Source organism: Columba livia, chromosome 2 (genome assembly GCF_036013475.1).
Source record: "Columba livia isolate bColLiv1 breed racing homer chromosome 2, bColLiv1.pat.W.v2, whole genome shotgun sequence".
In the NCBI taxonomy this organism is placed as follows: Eukaryota; Metazoa; Chordata; class Aves; order Columbiformes; family Columbidae; genus Columba; species Columba livia.
The window spans coordinates 6,526,305-6,553,015 of NC_088603.1; the positions used below are offsets into that span (position 1 = coordinate 6,526,305).

The following is a 26,711-nucleotide window of genomic DNA, read 5'->3' on the forward strand; positions in this document are numbered from 1 at the left end:
GCCAACCTCCCTCGCTGAAAAAAAAATAGAAATTGAATACCTTTTCAGTAATGGTATGATGCTGTATGAAACTTGTAGAGAAATACAAGCAAATCCTTTTCCATCGCACTTTTTCTCTTCCCACGTTTTTTCCTTTGTGACTTCAATTTCTTTATATTTTATATTTTGTTAGAAACTGTATGATAAAAATGTTATGGTTAAGATATGAGATTAAAATCCACCCCTAAATATCTTGTGCTGTATGTGTTTTATGTCTGGTACCTAGAAAAAAATTCTATTCTTGTAAGTAAATAAGAATGAAAGTGCTTATAAAATAGCATAAAAGTGTGGCCCCAGTTACAGGATATTTTATTTACCCAGGAGGAGAGAAAGTAAATAAAAACAAAAACACCAAAACCAAACAAATTTATGTGTTTATATGTGCAAATATGTTTGTGTATTTCTCATATCTTACAAGTGGTAACTGCAGTAGACAAATTGATTTTCTGTTTTGGAGGATAACAAAGCTCGTGCATCGCAAGAAATATTAGGATGAATAACCTAGGTGAGACTGATGTTATTTCAGATTATTACTTCCTCTGGCCTTTGTATTATTTTGACACAGAAATACTTGTGTCTGATAGAGCACAGATGCTTAGGACATAGCACATTGCAATAGCAGAATCACAGAATGTCAGGGATTGGAAGGGACCTGGAAAGCTCATCCAGTGCAATCCCCCCATGGAGCAGGAACACCCAGATGAGGTTACACAGGAAGGTGTCCAGGCGGGTTGGAATGTCTGCAGAGAAGGAGACTCCACAACCTCCCTGGGCAGCCTGGGCCAGGCTCTGACACCCTCACTGAGAAGAAGTTTCTTCTCAAATTTAAAGGAAACCTCCGGTGTTCCAGTTTGTACCCATTGCCCCTTGTCCTGTCATTGGTTGTCACTGTGAAGAGCCTGGCTCCATCCTCCTGACACTCACCCTTTACATATTTATGAACATTAATGAGGTCACCCCTCAGTCTCCTCTTGTCCAGCTCCAGAGCCCCAGCTCCCTCAGCCTTTCATCACACGGGAGATGCTCCACTCCCTTCAGCATCTTTGTTGCCCTGCGCTGGACTCTCTCCAGCAGTTCCCTGTCCTGCTGGAACTGAGGGGCCACAACTGGACACAATATTCCAGGTGTGGTCTCCCCAGGGCAGAACAGAGGGGCAGGAGAACCTCTCTGACCTACTGACCACCCCCTTCTAATCCACCCCAGGTACCATTGGCCTTCCTGGTCCCAAGGGCCCAGTGCTGGCTCATGGTCATCCTGCTGTCCCCAGGACCCCCAGGTCCCTTTTCCCTACACTGCTCTCTAATAGGTCATTCCCCAACTTATACTGGAACCTGGGGTTGTTCCTGCCCAGATGCAAGACTCTACACTTGCCCTTGTTATATTTCATCAAATTTTTCCCCACCCAGCTCTCCAGCCTGTCCAGGTCTCTGGATGGCAGCGATTCCTTTGACCTTCTAATCACGTGCACCTTTTTCCACAAATTCAAAGCTCTAGTTTCAGTTTTAAAAGACAAGGGTGAGATGAATTATGACAAAAATCCTAGATTTTTTTCCATTCTGTTTGTTGCATTTGATACACTTTTAAAACATGTCTTCTGAGAGACGATTTCAGGCATTTCTCTTAGCATCGTCCAATTATGCATTGGCTGCAGTTCACTGTATCTATCAAAGTGCCACAGATGCTTTCATGCAGGCAATATATTGCTTTTTCAGACCCAAGAGAGGGGAAAAATCAAGCACCCCAGCGTCTTCTCCTTAAGTAGGTGTTGAGCGAATTAGCCCCGTTACAATTCAGCATGCATTAGTCCATTAAAGAGCTGGAGGAAGATTCCTTTGTGTAAATGATTTCACTGTACATTTGTATTAGTCATTTCCTGTTGTTCTTTAAAGTAAGTTCTTGATACCTGATATTTAAAAGATCTTAATTTCCACATGAGCATAATAAAAATGTAATTTAATGAAAGAAAACATTCCCATATATTTAAAAAGATAATTAATGATTTTTAATATCATCAAATTAAATTACTTTTTGGCTCTAAGAACATAACAATTTCTCAATTTGCGGATACCCAGATAGTCATCCTATGATTAACGTGCATCCTTGTGTCCAAAACCTCCCTTCCTTCCCCAAATCATTTCTGCTGCTGTTTCCGGATTTATTGGTAGACGATGCTAAAAAGCAGCTTTTTGGGCCCTTAATCAGAGGACTTGGACATCTCGGCTGGAATGAACACACTTGATTCAGATCAGCAGGATTAGGGCTCTTCAACTGTCTTGAGATAACAGGTTGAAAAACCTCATGGCGATGAACTGGTGCCTTGGCTGTGAAATTTGCCTCTTCTCACACTGTTAGAGAAGAAGCTTAAAGATCAACTGAAAACAAAGAAAAATTGGGGAAAAAAAATACCGTATGCTCAGGTGTCTTCGACCACAGATTGCAAGAGCCAGTGAGACATTAATTAGACAGAAGACCACAAAATAAGAGGTGGAGATGATGAAGAAAGAATTCACAGAACTATGTTACCAAAATTACAAAGGAAAATGTGAAAATGTCTGCAGAAAACTGATGAAGATGGTAGGCAGTGACAAACTCCTCTGTGCAGAGCTGGTATAACCAGCTGCTGGGGATGGGTCATCTTAGATCTGCTTTTACAACTATTTAGCAGACAGAAGAGTATCTCATTTTCAAAACAGTATTTGACGCTTTTACTTTCTTGGGTTTTTTTCAGCTATTCCAATCTGATGAATAATACAGTCTCTAAATCACCATCCTCTGCCAAACAGATGCTTTAGTCAATCATCTTATTATGTATTAAATAGCTCATCTGCTTCCACTCTGTGTATAGGTCCTTAAAACTGGCTGCTCCTGAAGGCCACAGTTTATCCTCACCTGCCTGGATCTTCATTCCAGGATGCAATATCTTCAACTAACTAAAGTTGTCTCTGATTTACATCAGATGAACAGGTTTTTGTGTTTTGCTTCTTCATAAAAAAATAGAAATTAATGGATTAAAAACCATTTCTCAAAGAGTAACTATCCAGTGTCTGATAGAGCCAGGGAAATCTCTAGATGTGCTTAATGCTGCTTGATGAAGTAGTATTAGGAATATTAATTTTCTAACTTGATTTACTTCACTACCCTAATTCTCTTAGTATTATTTTGATAGACCACTGAGGAGAGAGAAAAGCGCAATCCATAGTTTTCCATTTGAGTAGATGATAAGCAAATTTTCCTGATTGAAATGTGCATTGGAGCATTTAGAAAGCTGAAGATTACTGTATGTAACAGAATGATTTTAATACATACTTACAAAGAAAGCAATTTCCTGTTATTCTGTAATACCAATTATCCATTCAAAAGAGTCTGAGTTTTACATTGCCATGATATTTTCTTTTTTTTAATAGTTTCATTCTCTGATAAAAGGAAATGAGATTCCTTTATACTAGGTCTTTATTTTGACAAAGATGCCAATTAACTACTTTATACCATTTAGACTTCACTATTATGTGGATCAGAAAATGGCTTCAGCTATTCTTTTAAAAATAAAGCAGCAATGTAATATATTAGAAAAGCTATTCTAATCTCTGTGGAGTCAGAGGCCTTCATAAATCACTAAAAGCTCTCTGCAGCATCATTTCCTTAGTTTCAGACTGGGCTAGAAATCCCATGTATGCCAATATTCATCCCATAAACAACAATTTATGAGGGTTTCCCCTTTGATCAGAAGATCAGAGTCTCCATTGTATTCTAACAGTGTTATTACAAAAGAAAACCCAAACACAAAAAAACACTGAAAAGGTCCCAATTTTGTAAAGTCACAGGAACGTTGTACAAATCGCCATAATACCTGAGCTGACAAGTGGTTATGCATTTTGGAGGTCAGTTTCATACCATAATTTCATTGACAAAATAAAGTCAACAACACATCACAAAAAAAGTGGAAATTTTATGCTATAAATCTCATCATGGTCATTTCTTTAGAGAAAAGAGAAAGCATAAGATGGGTGATACGGTCTTTCATTTATCTGTTTAAAACTGTGTCAGTTAAGCAATTCTAAATTAACTGAAAATGTTATACTGAAATAGTACATACACAGAAGTGCAAAATTAGTTTCTCCAAGTCTGTGCTGGTTGGCATTAGAAATCACAATACTTGCAATCAAAAAGCTATCATTTATTATTTTACTTACAAGTACGCTGCTTTGAGTATGTAAAGTTTCTTTTGATTAATGACTGTATAATTCTGCATTGAATATCTGAAATCTGTCACAGTATTTTAACACAATATATTGTTAGCAACAGTGAAAATAAGATATCACAAGGCTGACAGTTTTCCTTTCCCAGATGAAGAATTTTACACATTAGATATTCACACTTTCTATTTGGTTTTCATCTCTTTTTCCCATGTTGTGCAGTTAAAATGGTTCTGATCGATGCTTCTTTAAGAAATTAAAAACAGGAATAGGTTACAAAATTAAAACCCACATGGTGTCCTTAAAAGATGATGACAGTGAAACGTGAAAGGAATTTACACTTATGATTCTGAATTGGTATCTAACTTCTCAGAAAGGACCAGAAATGAATCTTTACTAAATCTGGTGATATTGTGAGATTCCAGAGGTATTTACAAAAGTGATTGTACTTGTGCACCTCATCTGCTTTCTCCCAATTAAAACTGCCATTGTGTTTGCTATTGTCTCCCTGTTACTATAGCAATGAAATCTATGTAAAAGCTGGATAGATACTGACTGATTGCTGCACCTGATATATAATTTTTCACGATCTACCTTCCATTTATTATTTCTTAAATAGCTACTAAATAGCATAATTTATCGTAACAGGTAGATAGGTACATGACATACCAATTACAGCATCACTAGGAAATATACAGAAATAAGTTAGTGGTTATTTCTAAAAGAATTAAGAAATTAAATTATTTTGTACTATTTTTACATAACCATTCCCTACCCCAAAGTTATTGCTACACTGTGGAGGGTGAAACTGAAAGGCAATTTGAATCTCACTTTAAGCCAACTGTTCAGCTCTAGTGTAGATTAAACTACTTTGTATTTAAAGAATATTATTTTTTTTAATAGCAAACATGCGTCACATGAATGTTTCACTTGTTCTTAAGTATGAACTTTTCTTAAGTTCAAATACCCATTAACATCAAGTATTTGCTCACTTACATTAAGTCATTTCTGTATCATATGAAAATGCAGCTATTTCTCAGCTTTTTAAATACCCCTCTACATTTTGCCTCTAAACGCCTAGATTTTTAATGGACTATTTCCATATGTCTTCTTTACAAATCGGGAATACTTTTTGGCTCTTCCTTATCTAGCAAGGTTGAGATTTTGTTACAGCAGCATTTACGTGTCTACTTCAAATTTCTTTTAGCTGGGGGTTTATTTCCCTCCAGCTGCTCTCATTGCCTTGAATTTGCTGATGCTGGAGGCTCTTCACTTTTCTTACTGATAGAGGAGAGGGGACTCAAACAGCATTGCTGTGAGGACAAAGGGCAAAATGATGATTTAATTTTGGACAGGGAAAGAAAAGTCACTACCAAAGGTGCCTTATCTTTCCCTGACCAGCAGGAATCTCTGTTTCCTCCTCTCATATTTAAAAGGAGTTGGGACACGTCTAAATTCTTGTTTATAGTCATGGGAGAGTTCACCGCTACAATCAACAGAACCTAAACAGCTGCTTATCTCACCTTCATCTAAACGTGCGTTTTGTTCAGCTGCTGTGATTTGGTATTTCTCCCTTTTTCATGCATTTGCTGCCCTTTGCAGGCCATGCAGGGAACTGTGCCCCAAAAAACATGTCGCAGCACAGATCACAGAATGTCAGGGATTGGAAGGGACCTCAAAAGCTCATCCAGTCCAATCCCCCCGCTGGAGCAGGAACACCCAGATGAGATTACACAGGAAGGGGTCCAGGCAGGTCTTGAATGTCTGCAGAGAAGGAGACTTGGTGCAAAACACCTGCTTTTTCAAGCCAGCATAGGGGTGAAACTGTTTGAATGCTCGAACTGATTTAGTGATCTCTCTGCCATGAGCAATCAATGGAATTGAATAAGTCAGTACGCACAAGGAATATGCGATGAATGCAACCTGTAAAAAAAGTGCCCTTTGAAAACACCCTGGGATATTTTTAATTACTGAGAGCTAAGCCTATCTCTGGTTCAGCCTGGACCAGAGCTGACAGGTAACTTACTCATCTCAAGGTTAGTGCAATGACCTGGGGAAGTCTTGAGATAAACATGAGATACCATTCCTGCTTTCTTCATCCATAAATGACAATAATTCCTTTCTGCCTCTGCAGGTTACCTTTACCCCAAAGCAGAAGAGAATAGCTAAAAGGCAAGAAGCCAAGGCTGGCTGCTGTTTCAAGTCTGCTTTTCATCTCTAATGGTGGCTAAACTTCAAACAGCTCAAACTTTCTAAAATTAATGTCAGTTTTAAAGCTATATAAGACCTATGACAAACAACTCTCAGGTAACGAGATAATAATTGAATTTGTGTCATGAAGGCTGAGATTAATGTGTTTGATTTGAACATGCTGCTTTCTGTATGTGATGTTACTTTAAAGTGTGATAGTGGTGACAATTGTGAGGCCAGATGGATTAATAAGTCTTTTATTTGTTTTAAACTGCCATGAGATTCGTAATTTTGTTTGTGGACAGTCTACCTGATCATTACAAAGGTGCTTCTTCCCAAGCAATTAAACTTTCTGTACAGTGCCCCGTCCAAAGCATCCAAAACATTTAAAATTCCTACAGCAACAATCTCATTAAATTTAGAGCCTAATGAACCAAAGCTTTTACTAACAGACAAAAATGTTCCCATAATACATCAAAGTCAGAGACATGGTGTACCATCAAGAGTGCTTTCCCTTGTTTCTCAGAGTCCTACATACTTTGAAAGAAGGTACCTTTAAAGATAGGAGATGTTCAACCAACCCAAATTCAACAGAAAATAGCACTTGTCTCAGTATATTGCAAGACTACTTTCCTGGAAAGTTTCTCTTACACTTCAGTTAAAGCTGCCAATGACAAAATACAGATCAGGTAAAAAATGGTTTAATTGAACCTGATTGTATTTAGTATATGGTATATATTTAGTATATGATCTGGCACACAGATCATCTGGGTCAAAACAGTGCCCACATTTTTAGTGCATTCTCATTCTGCAGAGGTACCTTCTTGAACTCCAAACAGGGGTCATTTGGAGTTCCTTCCTTTGATTCATCCCATTTTATAAACTGAAACTAATCTATCAGCCTTAACTTCCCTCTTTAGCATCTGATGATATATTTTTTTCCAATGATTAATGTAAAGAAGTCTTCCTTCTGCCTTAAAAAGTTCAGCTGCCTGGCTAATTCAGAAACTCAACACTCGGGACCCTTTGGATTAGAGTAATTATAAGCAACATCACACCCACTGCCCTTAAACAAAACCACTTGGAGAAACGAGTACGCTGCCAGAGAAATGCAGGTTCTCCTGCAGGATCCTCTGAAATTGCATGAGTCCCTCCTTGGAGTGGAGGACTCAGATTTTCCTTCCCTGATTTTGAAGCATGAGAAAATTGAGTTTTACAGACAGAAGTTTACTGTGCCATTTAGGTTCAGGGCCAGAGAATGAGTCCTGTCCTGTTTCTCTTGTAGCGCAGATGTAGCTGCCAGGACGAAGTCTCACTCCCATCCCATCCAATGGTGGCTTCAGCCATGGAGGGGTTTCAGGAGTGAGTGAACTCTTCCAGATTCCTCTACTACTCCTCATCTAGATTATCATATAGATAAACCATATATATGCACTGGTATTTTATCTATATTTATATATACATTTATGTTTATATATGTATATTTTTATACATATGTGCATATACACACAGAGGTTATCGGTTCTCTTGCCTCCTACCCAGATTCAGCTGTAGTCTTTCAATATAATGAATAGATTCTGCATTATACGTGTTCTTAATTTACTACAGGAGAGAACTGAAACGGAAATATTAAAATAAAATTTGAAGGCAAACGCCTTTTACAAAAAAACCTCTTATAGAACAGACAGCTCTGACTATGGGGCTCACAAACACATTTGCCCCCATGTTTTCCATCCACTTTGTTCTGCTTCACTCCTGCTCTTCTGTGAAAGACACTCAGAAACCCAGGGATGGAACAATATCTTGAAATGCTCAGCTTGGAGCCTCCGCAGTTTTGCCTACTAAGGTTATAGCCTTTCCCATGAGACCTTGTATAATTACATCAGTTACTTCAATGGCTAAATAGACGCCTCCCTCAACACTCCCCATGTACAAATAACACAGTTCCTGAAAGAAGAATATTGCCAGAGTGGTGAGGGATTGCTGAAAGGGGAAAAAGAGATAATAAAGGCAGGGAGGAGGTTTTCCCAACTATTTCCTGGGGAAGAACTGGGATGAGATTTATTTTTCTTACATAGAAAGAAGTGACTCTTCGAACCTGCACTTAGAGGGGATGGAAAATAATGTAAGTCCTGTGGTTTACTGCACTTTCTCTTCTTAGGAAAAAAGGTTGTTTGTGGTAGGGTCTTCTATAGGATTCAGTGACCTTCTGTTTGCATAAAAAATAATTGAAGAACCTGAGCAAAAACTTTATTTGTAAGTGGCATGTAAAAGAATATGAAAGTAGGGAGAAGTTTATTTATTCTCTCCAGTGCAATTTGTTTGCACAGGACTTTTCCCTATGTTTTTGGCTTGTTATTTTGCTGAAGTGAGTTAACTAGGGTCAAAAATAACACAGAGAAGAGTGAAGAGGTCTATCAGGAAGCTTTTCTTTTGTGCATAAGAATGGCAGAGATGTATATTTTATATAGAAAGTTCAGATTCTTTATTTATAATTTATATTTCAATAACCTTAAGTTTTATAATATTACAATACTCTTCTGATACAGACCAACATTTATTTTTTGAGACTTAAGAATGGATCTTATTTTAAGTGTTTTTTTTTTTTGTAAACAGAGGCTTAATTAAATCTGTTTTATTTGTGGGATATGTTGAACTGTGTCTGGTGAAAGTTTTTATCAAGATTCACTGTGGGGCAGATACACTAGTAAGCAAATATTGATGGCAAAGTAAATTAACAAATGTTGCCATCAAGGGGAGAACACAGATTTGACTGTTTGGTGGTGAATTGGCAGTAGAAAAGAAGACAGTCTTTCAAAACTCACAGAAACAGGTGTCTTTGCTTTGAAGCAGAAGAGATTAAATGTTTCAGGTTTGCATTTGAAGCCGCTGCAATAGCTTTTATCTGCTAAGAGTGGGGTACACGCGTTCAGTTGACCACAGAGACAACAGGTAAACCTCTAGAGAAGTGATTTTAAGTGGAGTAGATCTGTACATTATACAAAGGTGTTTCATTACGATGATTAGTTGTGGAGGTCACCAGAAAAGAGATCTGACAGAACCAGTTGCTCAAGAGGTTATTGCCATGGTACCGGTTCTCCTCCTTTACCATATTTCATAGGTTTGGATTTTGTGTAGTATTACATTTTTGTTGTCTTTCTAATTGACTTAACCAGAGAATATTTTCTTTGCTGATGGAGAAAAGTTCATTGGAGGAAGAGAGAATATGGTAAAGTTAATTCTGAAAAGTGAACAACCTAATAATGACATTAGGTGCTATGTCATTATTAAATGGCATCATGAAATGACATACCTGATGCAAATGGGTTGTTCAGAACTGGCTTCTGACTAGATATATTTTAATTTCTTTAGAAAAATGTTCCTGTGTAGAAAACTGTGGCAGACAAAACTTCATGTACTTTGAAAATTTCATACAATTTGTGAATCACCAAACTTCTGGTGATCCAAGTAAAAATTTAGATTGTGTACTGAAGATAAGGGTTGGGGTTAGTTTTTTTGGTTTTGTAAACTTGCACTGTAAATGTTTTCTTACTGTATTTTATTAACAGTTTTTTTTATCAGGTATTATTTCATGGACTATTTGACTTTCGTTTTGATCTTGGGGAAAAATGTTTCTCTTGCATTGTATCTAAAGTTTTGGCCTCCGAAGCATATAGTCAGCTGCTAAAAGACCTTTCTGTATCACAATGGACATGTTGAAATCAATCTTCCGAACTACAAAATGGCAAATCAGTGATACTTCTAGTGCATTTAGTGCACTCTGTTAGTGGTAACAGTCCAAAATCCAATTCAGGTATTTCAATAAGTTTCTACAGCTTTCATTTGTTGTAATGAAGTCATACTAATACAAGGTAAAAGTTTATTAACACAAATACTGCTTACATGTGGCAAGAAAAAAAATCTGACATATTGGCAGTCTGGCCTTTAGACCCCTGAATCTCAAATATTAAGAAACTCAAGTTACCATTTAGTGATGCCATCTGAATAAAATTGCAGCAACTCTTACATAGACGCCCTTAGCCTCTTGCAAATCTGAGTTAGTGAGAGCTTAGTTCTCATTCCTTGAGGGTGAAGATAATTCAATTGCCATCTGTTTGCAGCAAAGCTTGAATATCCATAAAATCTGCAGATGGTTCAGCCCAGTGCTATAGAGAATATGTGGTTAGAATTCACACTTTTCACCCTCCTGGCTGCTAAATGCAGCCTGCAGCACATGCTCCCTCCTTCCACTGTTGCCCCCTTGGCAGGACCCAGCCAACGAATGGATTTTCCTTCCTCCTTCTCCTTTTCTTGCTATTCTACCACACTTGACAGGGCTGAAAAATGAGAAATGCACGTTTTCTTGCCATGTTTCTCAAAGCTGCTCCCAGGCCAGCTGGTATTTCTCAGTATGACACTTCCAAATCAAGATATCCTTCATTTCACTCACTTTTTTTAAGCACGCATAGTATTCAAGTTAGAAGAGGGCTGAGTGCTAACCTGCCTGTTCTTTTTGTTTTTTTAGAACTCCACAACTAAGCTTTATTGCCCTAGCATCTCTGTCCAGCAACCAGTTGATCTTCTCAGTAGCAGCATAGGAAGGATATTTTTATCTCAGGTCTCTATGCAATTTGTCACCATATAGGACTATAGTGTTGAGTGTCAACAGACTTGGATACCAACACACTTAAATCAGAGATATAAGCAATTTTATGCATTGTATGACTTTACTGTACTGCATCTCCAGTCATGCCATCCATAGTCCTGCGTCATGGGGTCCCTTGGGGTCTTCTCCACTCCCCGAATTCCTCATAGATTGGAGAGATGGTCCTGAATTCTGGTGTTGGATCATGGACTTTCCCACCAGTCTTTTTGTCCTCTGCTTAACCCCACTATCCCAAGTTACAGGGCTGGGTAGGGAATTCCTTGTTGATGATCACCCAGTTCAAACTGCAGTGTCATCGCTGGATTTGTGGTGCTCACAATCTTGTTCTGGCCACTTCTGGACAATTTTGCGCTTCTTGATGCCCAACAGGTTGTTTCTATGGTTTGACTGTTTCCTTGACCATACCAAAGCTACCAGTTGAAGTTCATGGGCTTATGCCAATAACTACGCTGGTTATACCTAACTCCTACACCAACAAACTAGTCTATAGTCATTAAAAGCTTTTGAGTTCTTTTCTCTCAGATTCCTGTGCTGACACAGAGTTTCGCAGAGTCTTCGTGCTTGCAACTGTCCATTTGACAACTTGTCAATTGACTGCTCAAGCGCTTCCAATTCCTGGATTTGAATTATTTATGATAGCAAAGTAGCTGAAAATTAGTCCACCCTTATGATGTAAAAGAAAATGTGACTTAACGCTTCACTAATTGCTAAGAAAGCTTGTCCTGTAAGTAGTCATTAAGGAAGTAATGTAATATAAGGCAATCCTAGAATATTTATATGCTCACAGTCTGCTGGTGACTAATGATGTTTGCTCAGTCCTAGCACTGACTGTAGAATTACTAATCTTTGGAAGTTTAGCTGCTGTCCATTAGTTGAGGCAGTCAGAGGAGCACACCTAATGGATACAAAAGCTGAATTTATCACATCTCACTTGAGGCATCTTAGGTCATCAGCTGTAATCACTGGCAGTCTGAGGTGTGATTCATTTCACCCTGAAAGAAATGTGAAAAGGTGTCTCAGGAGATCTAGTGCAGATGTGGGTGTCTAACTCTGGGATGTCTGCAATGAGGTGAGAACAATGACACCCAAAGGGGGTTTCTGGATGAATGCTAACAGACTTTATCAGGTCTCTGTGAATCTCCACACTGTTTACTACCTTGATTCCCCAGTGCTGGGAACTATAAGCTGTAACTCCCAGATGGAAAGAGCGGGATTTATTACAGAATCACAGAGCGGTTGGGGTTGGCAGGTTCACTCAGAGCAGATCACACAGGAATGTGTCCAGGTGCCTAGATAAATCCCTGACCTCATGACTGATCTATATTGAGGAGCAGGTTAAACTAGAGGCCTCCTGAGTTCTATCACAACTTGAATTATTCTGTGATAAAAAAAAATCACATACAAAAGTTATTCTCATACATGTTTTAAAGATCATTATGATGATGTCAGTTTGGTTTGATTAAATCATCTGCCTCAATATACAGAAAAGATTTTGAGGAAAGAATGGAACAGTTCTACAGAAGTTTTGAACTGCAGTTAATGAAACTTTTCCTCAGTCAGTTGTAGGAAGATGTCTTATCTGCTGGAAAGTCGGATGTACTAACTTTGGGTGGTGCACTTGGCAGGTCTTTCCAAGGTCCATATCAAACCTGTAATTCGTTAATCCTGACCACCATGATCGTACTAATCACCCTGGTTACGCTGATCACAGTAATGTCAACATGTGTTCACCTTTTTCCATAGTAGATCATGAAGCAGAGAAATGAAGTAATTGAGAACAACTTTTATTCATCAACTGAGGATTGAATTAGGGCAATTGTAATAGTAAGAAAAGGAAAGAAACATCTTTGACAATAACCCTGTTTCCTAGCCTGTCACAATGAATATTCCTAAAGAGGAAAGCACACATGGAAGAAAGCAGCCTTACTTCAGAAAGCTACCTAGCTACACACTTTGGTATTGAGAAATAACTCATAGGAAATATGTTTGACAGCTAAAAGAGCAAATAATAAACACGTGGTTTTTTGTTTTGTTTTCTTATTATTCTTCAGTCATGTTGATTTCATTCAGCTTTCTCTGGCCTATCAGTCAGTCAAAGGGTAAGAAAGCTTCTCATTTCAAATAGATATTACATGTCACACTCTTTTGTAAATATTTCAAGTCATGAGACAAGGTGAAAATAATACTTTGTTCCTTTTGTGACATTGGGGCAAAAAAGGATTTGCGTTAACACTTTTTACTTCTTTTGGTCAAGTTACTAAATCTAGCCCTAGTCATGTAAAAAACTGAATACATCTCAGCTGTTCTGCGTATGCAATCCTCCCTAAGACTATGAGTAACAGAAATTATTCTGGGGATATTGTTAAAGATGCTTGAATGGATCAGGAATTCACTTTTTCTGGATTACTTCATTTTCAACAATCATTTATTAATAATTATTCAAGACTAGGCTGAGCAGCTCAGAACTGCTCATGAATAAGAAGTGTCGTTTAGCCGTCTGCTCTATGGCTTGCAGCTGCTGTCAATGGAAATTTTGCTAATGGTGTGTGGGATAGCAAGCACAAGAGTTGTTTTTTTTCCTTTCCTTAATGTTTGTAAAACCACCTGCACCAGGAATGTCTCCTGTGCCTTGTTTCCAGCTCTGGCCAAGGACCTGAAACCTCTACGTGTCCTCACAATTTCTCCTGTTTCCCCATCCTTGGCTTTGGCCAGCAACATCTTGTCTTCCTAGATTTTGCTCTACCTTCTAACAGTCTTGAGGGAGAATGCCATGGCTAAGTTTCTTTTCTGGGATTTGAAAGATGGATTCATGGAAGAGGGGAGAGAAAACCACAAATAAACGTGCAACGAAATCAGAATTTAAATGGTGAGCTTTTGAGATCAAGTAGACTTTTTAATGGAAGCACCCTGTGGAGGAATGGGTATGTTTAGATGATTTGGCACAAAGCAGAATAAAGTAATTATTGTATTCCCTCCGTGCATTGCACAGAAATTGTGTCATTTCATGCATCATTCACAGCTCTCATTACTGATACCACAACATCTAAATTACTCTGAGCATCAACAAAACAAATACCACTTTGGCTAGCTGAAGTCTTAAAAATTTGGGAGTGGATGGTATGGTTTTCATTTTTGTTATAATACTACACACAGATTCCAGACTGTTAGCTTGATCTTGAAAAGCATAAAAGAATGAGTATTCTTGTCTGAATGTTTAATTTCTCTCCCAGAAATGTTGCTATTTTGTGCTGGAAGCAAGGATTACTTTTCATATTTATAATTTTGTGTGCTTTTAAAATAGAACAGGCAAGCAGGCTGCAAAAATGAAAAGAATTCACTGGAGCTAGCTTGTCACTGGCCTCCAGCTGTTGTTCTCAGAGCAACGGTTTCCTACAGTTCAGTGATATGAGGACAACTGAAATCATGTTGTGTCTGGGGACAAATGAAATGATGTTGCACAGCAGTGAAAGATACAGGGTGTCAACACATAGAGGATGAAGTTATATATTTCCAGTAAAACAAAGCCTCTTCATTGAGGGGAGACAGTATTGCTACCTACAACTACCTGAAAGGAGGCTGGAGCATGGAGGGTGTTGGTCTCTGCTCCCAGGCAGCAAAGGGAAATGGCTTCAAGTTGCATCAGGGGAGGTTTAGATTGGATATTGGGAAAATTCATCCTGGAAAGGGTTGTTGGGCACTGGAACAGGCTGCCCAGGGCAGTGGTGGAGTCACTGTCCCTGGAGGGGTTTAAAAGGCATTTAGATGAGGTTCTTAGGGACACTGTTTAGTGCTAGAGTTAGGTTATGTTTGGACTCGATGATCCTGAGGGTCTCTTCCAACTGAAATGATTCTACAATTCTAAGTCCTTGACCATATGGGATGGTTTCAAAGTCTGGAGTCAGGGATCCACTGGCTCTGTAGCTCTGTGACTCTGTACTGAATCAATAGTGTCTTCCTAGAGGTCATAATCAAAGAAAATATTTTACAGGAATCTCCTTAGAGAGCTTTCGTGTGAGTTTAGCACAGGGATGCAGGTCTGGATCACCTTACTCTGTGTACTATATTCAGTTTTCTCACTGTTGATACACTTACACTTCATGGTCTTGCTTTGAAGCCTTTCACAGCGTTAAAGTAGAAGGCTGGATTTATTGTACTGCCAAAGTATGGACTCGAGTAGCATTTAGTCGAATGGATCATATCCAATACCTGACCAAAATTCTCCATTAAATAGTGCAAAATATTTTTCTGATATAGTCGCACTTTTGTTGTTCTGACAAGCAGGCATAAAATATCAACTTTGTGCCTGATCATTGTCAGTGTTTCGGCCAGTGTTAACTCTGGGTCAGAGTTACCTTCTGCTTCTGATGCTTAGACACTGCTTGTTCTGATGCTGACACCACCAGGAAGGATTCTCCTTCTGAGTATATACATATGCACTAGCTTATTTAATACTTGGTCCTTCTGTTGCAGATGCAGCTTGCACATATATGATGTTGTTACAGATCGGTGGGGTTTACTGTTGCATTTCCAAATACGGGGTTAAACCAACATCTTAGACTTTTTCTGAACAGCTCAAGAGCATTTAGAATAACAGGTTTTTTAAATTAGATGCTCTAAATACACTCTTGAGTTTATAGAAGTCTGCCCACATCCTATCGGATATACATATTTAAAAAAAACCTATTGAACAGACATCTCACTGAAAAAGGTATTGATCATATCTTTTTTTCTTTTCCTTTTAGAAGCTGATGGCTCAGAAAGTTTATGTTATTAGGCATGTGTGGGCAACCAATTGTTTAGTTTTCATAACTTACCTGTTTTGGAGTTATTTGACTTCCTTTCTACTTGTTTTCATTCTTTGGACAGAGCCAGTGATAGGAAAAAAATGAAAAATGGCTGAGTTCTTACTACCTGGTACCAACAACTTCCATAAATTTACTCATGAATCTTTGGCTGCTATCAAAAAGAGAATTGCTGCCAAGAGAAACTGTCGAAGAAATACTGTAGACCAGAAACCTGAGGAGAAACCACGTCCTCAACTTGACCTAAAAGCTTTCCAGAAGCTACCAGCTCTCTATGGAAATCCTCCTCCAGACCTCATTGGGGAACCGCTGGAGGATATTGACCCATACTACAAAGATAGTAAGGTTAGAGCCAACCAAGATGCTTGAATTTTAATTTGGTTTATTGTGTTGATAAGAATTGTTTATGTGAATGATCTACTAAATAGATTTGCTTACATCCCTTTGGAAAAACTATTGTCCCTTTCTAGGCTATAATAATACAAGCAGTTGGCACAGCTGAAAGACATGCTGTAACCTTTTTGAAAAACCTTAAGTTTTAATTATAGACATTAAATAATAGGAAATTCATTAACATTTGAATCAGAATGGAAGCAGAAAAATAAAATGGATAAAAGAAAATGAGGTTTTGATTCAGATCTACAAGAAATTATAGTAATTTTGTAAATTTTCTTAAATTTTAGGGTTTGAGACAATGTGTTCCTCTTTGTCTCAATACTTATGCTTCATTTAAATGTATAATAAATTATCATCTAAGTATATACATTATTTTGAAACATTTGCCTATTTATTGAATTTCTATATTCTAGTTATGAAGCACTGAAGAATATGATTTTCAATAAAGAACAAAGAAACGGGAAATAATCCATTAGAAATTAAGCTTATTTCTTCAGGAATAGTTGATAATTTGAACTAATTTCTACAGTCTTGGAGCTAGAGGATCACTATCAACAATAGCAAATAATGATAAAGGCTGCAATTCTTCCTTCCACCGATGTGTATCTTGACTCAATGAAAGGTTCAATTTATTTTAAGAGAAAAGTCACGAGCAAGATTAGTTCTTCACACAACTCTTCACAAGTCTTAAGGTTTAAAAAGTAAGTTCATGCTGAGGATGTTTTTTTTCAGGTTGATGGTTAATAGGCATTGACTCTTTCATCAATTTGTGATGAAAGGGTAGTAAAGTATTGCAAAGAGTCTTCCCATTTAAACAGATTAAAGCTAACGACAAGCTCTTGCTCATCACTAATACAACAGGATATAGCATAAAAATATGTTCCTGTTCACTCTTCTGAAAACTTCATTTCTTTATTTCTTTAAAGGTTTTCATAGTGCTAAACAGACAGAAAACAATCTTCAGATTTACTGCTACACGTGCCTTATGGATCCTCAGTCCTTTCCACCCAATACGAAGAACAGCAATTAAAATTTTAGTACATTCATATCCTTTTTTTTGTTTCATTTGCTCTCTTTTGTTACAAAAAACTGTGTAAGCCTGTGCTTTTATATTTCAGAGCATTGAGCGAATCTAGTCTTTCCTTCACTCCAGATTACTTCTGATTATGAATTACCTTGGAAACTTTTATTGTCTTATGCTCTTGTGCTACTTAGAAATAAATAGTTTTGTGTAGACTGCAGGTACTGAAGCCTAATTTTCTACAGCTTCGTGTTTTGAGAATGATCTCTGATGTGGATTACCTGCTGCCTCAAAAAAATATATAATGCTGAAGCCTTTCTCCTTAAAACTAATAAGGTCTCTATCCTCTTCTGTTTACCCAAATTGCAGGAATGTGCCAAAGCTGAGTAGCCATTGGCTAATTTTAAGAAAAATAGGCTGAGATAGGCAGGAACACATGAAAACACATAGGAATAAAAATTATGCAAATCTAGTTTCATTAGGAAATCAGATTAAAAACATAAATATCCTAGACATATGAAAGTGAACATTTCAGGGGTGCTGTTGCGGGGAATGCCTTTGGAATATAAAGATAATACAGATGCCACCTCAAATGTCAAATCTGGGGGAGGGACAGGAATCACTATTGTTTTGCTCTAGTTTGGCTCTAGGGAGTTAGAGTAATAAAGCAGTCAATTAAGGGTGGAAACAGGCGCAGTGCTGAGTTTGTGGTGTCCCTGTGTGGGGACCAGCCCTCTCCTGCTGTGTGAGCTGCAATGGGCCTGAAGTTGTCATTGTAGCAGGGTACAGACATCCCCAGAGGAGTGATGCTTCTCATACGAGACCTTCCCCGAGCAGCAAGTTGGCCAATTGTGACATTTCAACACCAGTGGTCCAGCTCCTGGGTTTGTGACAGTTTGACCATGCCTAGAGCTAACGCCAAGAGGTTTTCATGAGGATGGAGAGGATGGATGATGGAAAGGCTGGATGTCTTTCCCATGGACATTTACCTTCTGGATTGCCAAAACCTGTGATAGGACAAAAGGCATGAGATTCAGCTCCAGAGCTGAGTGCATTAGCTTAGATGTCTACATGTGAGCTACATTCCCAATTTCCTGTTCATATCCTGTACTCAGAAGGTCCCAGAGAGCAGCTGGGCAACTCCAGAGGTGGCTAAACATGGGAATCTCACGTCCTTTGAGACACCTGCAATTATCCTGACAGGCTTCACACTGTCCCTTTAGAAGAGTGCGGCTCTACCAATTTAGAGTAAGGTTTAGACTTCACCTGTGTGACCTTGGGCATGTTTTTAAATTTTATGCTATAAAATGAAACTAAAATTCTATCAGTTCTCCCAAACTTTGAGTGATTTGGGATCCTTTTGCAAAGTTTGCAAATTGCTGGCCCATACAGAAGTCCAGATGGCATGAATAGCAACGGTAGTGTACTGTCATCTCATGTGACTCAAAATCAGCAAATCCATCTGCATGCTGTTCTTACATACGCTTTAAACTAAAAACTAGATACTACATCTATGACTGATAATATATCTAGTTACATTTCTAAATCAATGTCATATTCTTTGCCTTCACTCCTGTGACTTACATTATTCACTTATTTTATTATGTGTACTATTACAACTAATTGTGTATTCATGGCTCTGACTGAGTCCGCTAAGTCTTCTTCATCTCCTTCATGGAACAAGTATGTTGAGTAAGTATCTGTGGGTATGTATGTTTTTAATTCTGTAGTTATATTGAATTATTGGTATTTGTCTTCCAAACTTCATTTGATCTAGAATCGTAGAATGGTTTGGGTTGGAAGCTACCTTCAAAAAGTTCCATGTCTGTCCTATACTGAGGACCCCAGAGCTGGACCAGCACTGCAGGGGGGTCTCACCAGAGCAGAGCAGAGGGCCAGAATCACCTCCCTCAATCTGCTGGCCATGCTTCTTTTGATGCAGCCCAAGATATAATTGGCCTTCTGGGTTGCAAGTGCACGTTGCCAGCTCATGTCCAGTCTTTCATCCACCAGCATCCTCAAGTCCTTCTCCGCAGGGCTGCTCTCAATCCCTTCATCTCCAGCCTGTATTGATTCTGAAGTTTGCCCCAACCCATATGCAGGACCTTGCACTTGGCCTTGTTGAACCTCACGAGGTTCGCATGGGCCCAATTCTTGAGCTTGTCCAGGTCCCTCTGAATGTCATCCTGTCCCTCAGGATGTCCCTCACCACTCAACTTGGTGTCATGCACAAATTTGCTGAGGGTGCACTCTGTCTCACTGTCTGTGTCATTGATCAAGACGTTGAAAAATACTGGTCCCAGTATGGATCCCTGAAGGACTCCACTTGTAATTTGCAGGTGATTTAGAAGGAAAGTCACTTGTGTTAGAACCTCGTATTTTTTTTTTTCTTTGATGGAATGTTTTTGTCTCAAAACTCGATAACTTCAGTAATGGTGGAGTTACAGGAGAGAGTGAGTGTAAATTAAGTTCCACTGCTGAACTACCTTCATTACTGTACCAGGGCTCCAGTTCATTATCCCACTTTCTGAAGCAACTTAGTAGTTATTTTCTCTTTTTCCAGAAATATTTCCCATTGTTGCTGATGCTGATGAAGCGCATCAAGAGCTGCTGTCTTTTAAAATACTTTCTAATAATATTGAAACACTTACTATTTGCTCTAATAAAACATTCTGTCAGAAGCTCCCGGCCTGCAGGACACTCTTGAGAAGCAAAGCGCATATCTTCAGCGCTGCCGACACTTGTAACGTTAAATCACAATAAATCCATGCCTTTACAGCCACATTTAAGATGGATAATCCCATGGTTTTATTTCTTTTAAGAATATTTCAGATCTCATTTTTTTTTCAGTTTGGCATAAAAAAATGTTAGCATGTGAACCCTGACAATTCTAACACGTAATCCAAAGGAAAAGATTCCAAAATATTTAATTTTAAAAATAGCTCTGGAATTGTTTCTGACTATCTCATGATACATGACACTGAAAGAGCTAGGAATGGCAAATCCTCATGCAAGCAGGAACAAGACACTACATGGTATTAATATACATCTCTCCAGAAGATGCTGAAATACTTCTCTACCTATGACAGCATTAAAGGTTAGATAAGAGTTTTACCTGCTGTTGGCATCAAGAATACTGTCCAGATGCATTTCAACAACAATTTCAGAATACTTCTTTCCAAATGAAAAGGGAACCGCTACATCCATATAATTTCTTAGTGCGTTTGCTGACTGCCAAATGAATGCCTTTTGAATCCTGTAGGGAGATCGCTGCCTTGTTGAAATGATAAGTGCACTCACCAAGTCCAGAAGAGCTTTTACTGATAATTTTCCATTAATAAGAATAATTGCCATCTTAAATTGAAAATCCTGTACTTTGTGTTTCTCTAAGGGTTTTAAACATTCTGCACAGAAATGGATGCTGCATGCCTAAAGTAAATAACACACAGCATATCCCACATTTGCTTGGCCAGTTGAAACGAGAGTAAGATACAAATGTTGATCTTTATTTTACCAAGTAGCTATGAGTTTTGTGTTTTTTAAATTATGGAAATTCACATGAAAGAGTCTGAAAATAATTGTTGAATGCCAAAAAAACATTGTCACAAGTGTGCACGTTAATAGCCATGTCCAGATTGCAGTTAACCACCGTATCAGTCGGACACTGACAGAATGCACTGAAAACAACTGCAATCTTGCCATTGCTTCTGCAGTATTGTTTATTGGCCTAGACGGTAAATTTGCTGTGTCTCTTCTGTTAATTGCTAATATCGCTATTTTTCTTTGGCACTTTTCTCCCTTCCTTAGATTTACTTTCACCGGCATTTACACTTTTGAATCATTGATAAAAATATTGGCAAGAGGATTCTGTCTAAATGAATTCACTTTCCTTCGAGATCCTTGGAACTGGCTGGATTTCAGTGTTATTGTTATGGCGTAAGTGGGAACGTATAAAATATGGATTACCTGCGTTTGCGCTCTGTGTTTGAAGTTCTTGTTGCTGTGGTCCAAAAGGATGTTTGCAGTAAAAAGAAAAAAGCAAACAAAAAACCCACGAAAAGCCCAAACCAAACTCTTTGGGTCCTAATTGCATCTGAAACTATCTAGGACATTAACTCTTTGCCTCACTGTACAAAAAATGTGTGAGTCTTTCAAGAAGGGAATAGAAGAGCAAGATAAATTCTGTGGTGAATGTACACGAACCGGTGCATTTCAATCAGTTAAACATAATAGCTGAGCTGTCAAACACAGATATACTGATCCTGTGAATGAAGTGTAAGCATGAAAAGAGAGCAATGTGTGTAGACACCAGGGTGGTGGATTAAATTTGAGGTCTTTATCTCCACAAATCATAGTTTGAGCTTCAATTTGCAGTAATTAGAAAACTTTCATACTGTATAGGTGCAGCTACAGAAGGGAGATCAAGCCAGTTCAGTTAGCATTTCAGCTTGAATTGAATAATTTTGAGCGTTATCTTTGATTGTGTTTTAAATGCATGATATTTTAAGATGCTGACAAAAAAAGCGACCATGCACAAGCCAAGAACTACCTAATAATCAGGAAACGGGTTTCTATTTTAGAATTCTACAGACAAATTCTTGAAACGTAGTTTATGAATATTTAAAATATGCTCAGAAGGATTGACGGTTAAGAATGACCACTGTAAAATAATTGTCGTGTTTACTCCATTCAACCGCTTGACATATCATGTTCTGACTTTACAGGTATGTGGGAGCATTTAGTAAGTTGGGGAGTGTGTCAGTCCTTCGGACTTTCAGGGTTCTGAGAGCTTTAAAAACCATTTCAGTAGTCCCAGGTAAGACACCCTATTTGCTGAGTATTTTCTGCTATTACAACTGATTTTTTTGGTCCAATAAGAATGTTGGGGCTTGCTTTCTTTTTTCTTCTGTATCTTTCACTGGTTGCAGACATGGCTGAGTTTGTGGACACAAATAGTGTCTCAGTTCACCTGGCCCAACCAGAATAAATCAAGCATTAGAAACAATCTTGTATTTAATTTATTTTTGTCAGGCTTTTAAAGATTTTGTTAACACTTTATAATATCAGTTTTACAGAATGTTCTTCTAGCTGGTCTATATGTTATGGTTCAACAGAAACATTTCTGGTGACTGAATGGACTTTATTATTAATCATCTGACCTCACGCCTGGGAAAAGGGTTTCTTTTTCACTTTTCCCTTAGTTATAAAGCCAGTGGATTGTTTTTCTTATGACAAAATACAAATTAAGAACAAGTAGGTTGCCTCTGTCTTTACTTTCTGGTCTTTTTGACCATAGTCATTATTGTTTCCTGTGTTTCCAGTTTCTTCACAGACTAGCAGTGTTGGAAACACTTTTGAATTATGCATATTACTCTTTCTGCATAAGAAAAACTAGACTACCTCTGGTTCCTCATCCTTGCCTAAATATTTAATGCAGATTAAAGGAACTTCTAGAATTGTAGAGTCAATCAAATGAGGAAAAAAAATATTGTTCTTATATTAATCACTCTCACAACAAAGCTATATTTGCATTGCAAATATATTTGCCATGTATTATCCAGCAATTTTGGTGCTTTGGTTGTTATACATTGTATTAACTCTAATCGAGTGTGACATGTGAATCTCAGTTTTCCATCCTGCTTTTCCTCTATATATTATCTTCCTAGGACTTAAGATCATTGTAGGGGCACTTATCCAGTCTGTTAAGAAACTTGCCAATGTGATGATCCTGACCGTTTTCTGCCTGAGTGTCTTTGCCCTCATAGGCCTCCAGCTTTTTAAGGGTAATCTAAGACAAAAGTGCATCAGCAACTCTACAGAGGCCAGAAAAATTTATAACAAAACCTATGAATCTTATGAAATGTTTGCAAATGACACAGGTAACTTTTCTCCTTAATTATTTTTAGATGACAGTATAGACACCTACGTGTGCATATACAACCACTGCTGTAAATGTTATTGATGTTTTGATGATTGATATTTTGAGGAGTAACTATGTGATAATGGCCTTCAAAGTGCCAGAGCAGCTTGCCAGGCATCCAGGGATGTATCCCTTCCCTTCATTATAAGAAATAGCACTCCCAAATTTTCCAGTAACGTCCAGCTGTTTCCCAGAATGTTATGACAATAACTGAAACACATTAGCTCATTCTCTGCTGTAATTCCCCAAAGTTCGCCTTTTATTATATGCTGAAGACTCTGTACATCTTCATTTTGCTGCCCAGTAATTACTATTCAGCTTGAAACAGAGGAAAGTTACTTTCCTCTTCATGTCATATGTATCTTATGTCTTTTTTAAGATATATACAACATACATCTTTTATGTATGTGTCTTGACTGAGGTTGGTGATGGAAGCATAGAGCAGAGATCTGAAAATGCACCAAAGTGTTCTCAGAGGAACAGCAGCTCTAAGACGCATTTCAGAAAGGAAAAGCCTTGTGCTAAAGGAAAAGCCTCAATACACATGAAAAAAATACACTCAAAGTGAACAATGGATGTGCCAGAAACATGAAGAAGGCTCCATCACTGAAGAAAATCTCCACCAGCAAGTTCAGACACAGCAGCAGTTATGTAGGGAGAAAAGCATTCTGCCAGGGGAAATGTTGAAATACATAGAAAAATCCACACAGGATTGCTGTTTGTATACACTCCGTGTAGAAGATTTGTTCAGGCAGGATTTCCTTAATAACTTCATAGTCCAGGGGGAGAAAGTCTTTGTATGAAAGGCTTTTGAGAAAATACAATTTAAAAGGCACTCTTGTACCTACCAACAACCACGCATAAGTCATTCACACATACAGAATACTGTAAAAATCCTAAGTGAAAGCAAATTTCAAAAGAAACCAGGCAGTGACTAGAGTAGTACACAAGATGCCATGGATGTGGCAAACTTTAGCTAAAAATACTAATTTTCTGTGCTGAAGAAACAGGAAACAAAAATATATTTTTCTCTTTTTTTTTTTTTTTTTTAATGCAGAACATTGCAGATGTATAAAGACAATTGCCTGGAGAAAGTAGGGCTCAAGAAATTAAAAATCTGTGTTTCTTCACAAGCTTTGTCTTGCTCACATCCTATGCCACGCATCTTGTGTGCAGGGTGATTTGCAATGGTGGCAAAAGGAACAGGAGGACTCAGATACATTAAGCGAAAGCTAGAAGATGACTTTCATACAGGATTTAGGACTTATAGCACTGTAAGACCAGTGTTCTATTAATTTATTTTTGTATATGTTTTATGGGCTGCTTCATACATTTTTAAGGTCCTGACTGTGCGACATTCCCATCCCCAACATGGAGAACTCCATGTTGTTATGATTCCCTGAAGTTCAGTCGCTGAATCTTCTTTAAAAAATGGATGGAAAGTAGCCCAGATAGCAACTCATTCCTTTATGGTGTATTTTTATGGTATGGTACAGCTGATACTAAAGATTCCTCCTGGCTCTGAATCTTGCTGTCTTACCTGATAAGCACAAGTGAGGTTTGGGAAGCACAGTGAAGACATGAGAACTCCCTTGCATCCGGGATAACAAACCCATACCTTAATGGGGTTAATTAGCTATTGGCAGTAAAGTGATCACTTTCAGTCTGCTGCTTGCTCATGCATCAGAGTAACTCCTGCTAAGAGAAACAGGGGAGGAGGTCAAAAAACGCACAGCTCCAGCATCCTAATGGAGAAATCTGTATTTCTCAGCTAAGAAGGGTTAGGACCTGCTGCTCGGCTCAGCAGAGCAGTGATGTGGCATAAAGTACATCCACACAGCCAAATATTCTTTTTTCCCTCCTCAAAGCAGGGTTTTTATTTTATTGATCTTAGGAAACAGAACTGGTCCACACAACCCCAAATGATGGTTATATGCTGTCCTGGAGAGGGTTGATTGCTACAGGCTAAAACTGCCAGAATTTGTGGTAATGATTACCACACCAGTGACTGTGCTTGAGCCTGTGCCTTCCAGTTCTTAATTTCCTTTATGCAGATGTGGCCAAAGAAAAAATATTTTTAAAAATTGTGTTTTAAAGACTGCGTTCAGTCTGAAATTTGTGTATACACATATGCATGTCTATAAATGAATACAGGACATCTTGCAATCTGGTGTTACTGTGAGCATGGGAAACCTGTGTCTGTGTGTGCACATCTGCTTACAGGTTACTCATCACTGCTCATATTGAAGGATTGAGGCTAGAAAGTGCTTTGTTTTTAATTTTGTTTCCCCTTTTTTATAGTATACTTTGCTAAGAAAGAGGGCACCTCAGATATTTTGCTATGTGGTCTTGGTGCTGGGTAAGTGCATGCATGAATATTTCTTGTTTGGAAGTTTTCTCTGCCTTAGTGCTTCTGGATTAGCTCAGTCATAAGAGACACAAGCAGAAATTCCAGGATTTCCTTGAATGCAGAAACAGGAACGCACACAAGAAAATGCAGTAAACAGTCAGACAATTTAATACTTTCAGAGAATGAAACATGAACCTGCAATTGGCTTATTCAGGTTTCAAATCCTTTGAGCCCTTCCAGAAGTGCTGTCTTTCTCTTCCCCATGGATGTACAGGAGAACTGAAAACATGAAGGACCTGATATATCACAGGACAGCTGCCCTCCTCTCTGTAAAGGCTCAGGAGTGTTAAACTAGAAAAACAGAACATGGATTTTGGAGGGCAGGTTTGCGCAGGGTGGACAATGTCGCTGCTTTGCAGTGAGGGTCTGGGGATAAGGGCTGGCGAAGAAAGGATTGTCCTGGGTTGGTGATTTGGCTTCTTCCTTTGTTGCTGGGTTGTGGGTGCTGCTTTCTCCATCCCACTTTCCAGCCAATACTACCCAGAGTAGAAAATTGGTTTGCAATCTAATGAAATGCAGAACTGAATAATAATCAGAAATCTCACATGAGCTGAAGTGTTATTTGAAATGTGCATGGTTAAAAGAGCTCCACTTTTTATTATTACTTCTAGGGTCTGTCCTCCAGATTATATATGCTTGAAAATCGGACCAAATCCTGATTACGATTTCACTAGTTTTGATACGTTTGGCTGGGCTTTTCTTTCCTTATTCCGCCTGATGACCCAGGACTACTGGGAGCGTCTATACCAGCAGGTACCAACTTTGTGCGTAATTCAGGGCTGATTTTCCAGGGAGAGCAAAAGCCGAGGCAGAAAATGTGTAGTGAGGACAAGAAAACTCAAATAAAAGCAGGAGCTGCAAGTCATCAAGCCCACATCTTCCCTTCTCCCTTCCCACAAGCCGAGACTCCTAGGAAAGGGATGGTGAAGAGCTTCTCAATAATGGGCTTCCCACCCTGCTGGTTTAGGGACTTAAAAAAAGTACTAAAAAAGTCCTGTAATATCTTCTCAAAATACAACAGTGCTTCATCAGTTGTCCTTATGGGGTATGAGATCAGTGATTCACAGGTGATGG

At 38.4% G+C, this 26,711-nt stretch overlaps 1 protein-coding gene across 1 annotated transcript in view; it reads left to right on the forward strand.

Moving 5' to 3' along the window:
- Window positions 1-15,957: 15,957 nt before the first annotated feature.
- The window catches only part of LOC102085297 (sodium channel protein type 5 subunit alpha), a 33,334-nt gene continuing 22,580 nt past the window's right edge, over window positions 15,958-26,711 (forward strand). The window contains exons 1-8 of the mRNA XM_065050380.1: window positions 15,958-16,235; window positions 17,213-17,331; window positions 18,892-18,999; window positions 21,115-21,243; window positions 22,032-22,123; window positions 22,974-23,186; window positions 25,529-25,586; window positions 26,249-26,390. Of these exons, the coding sequence (XP_064906452.1) occupies window positions 15,981-16,235; window positions 17,213-17,331; window positions 18,892-18,999; window positions 21,115-21,243; window positions 22,032-22,123; window positions 22,974-23,186; window positions 25,529-25,586; window positions 26,249-26,390 (1,116 nt within the window). The 5' untranslated portion in view covers window positions 15,958-15,980. The remainder of the gene's footprint in view (window positions 16,236-17,212; window positions 17,332-18,891; window positions 19,000-21,114; window positions 21,244-22,031; window positions 22,124-22,973; window positions 23,187-25,528; window positions 25,587-26,248; window positions 26,391-26,711) is intronic.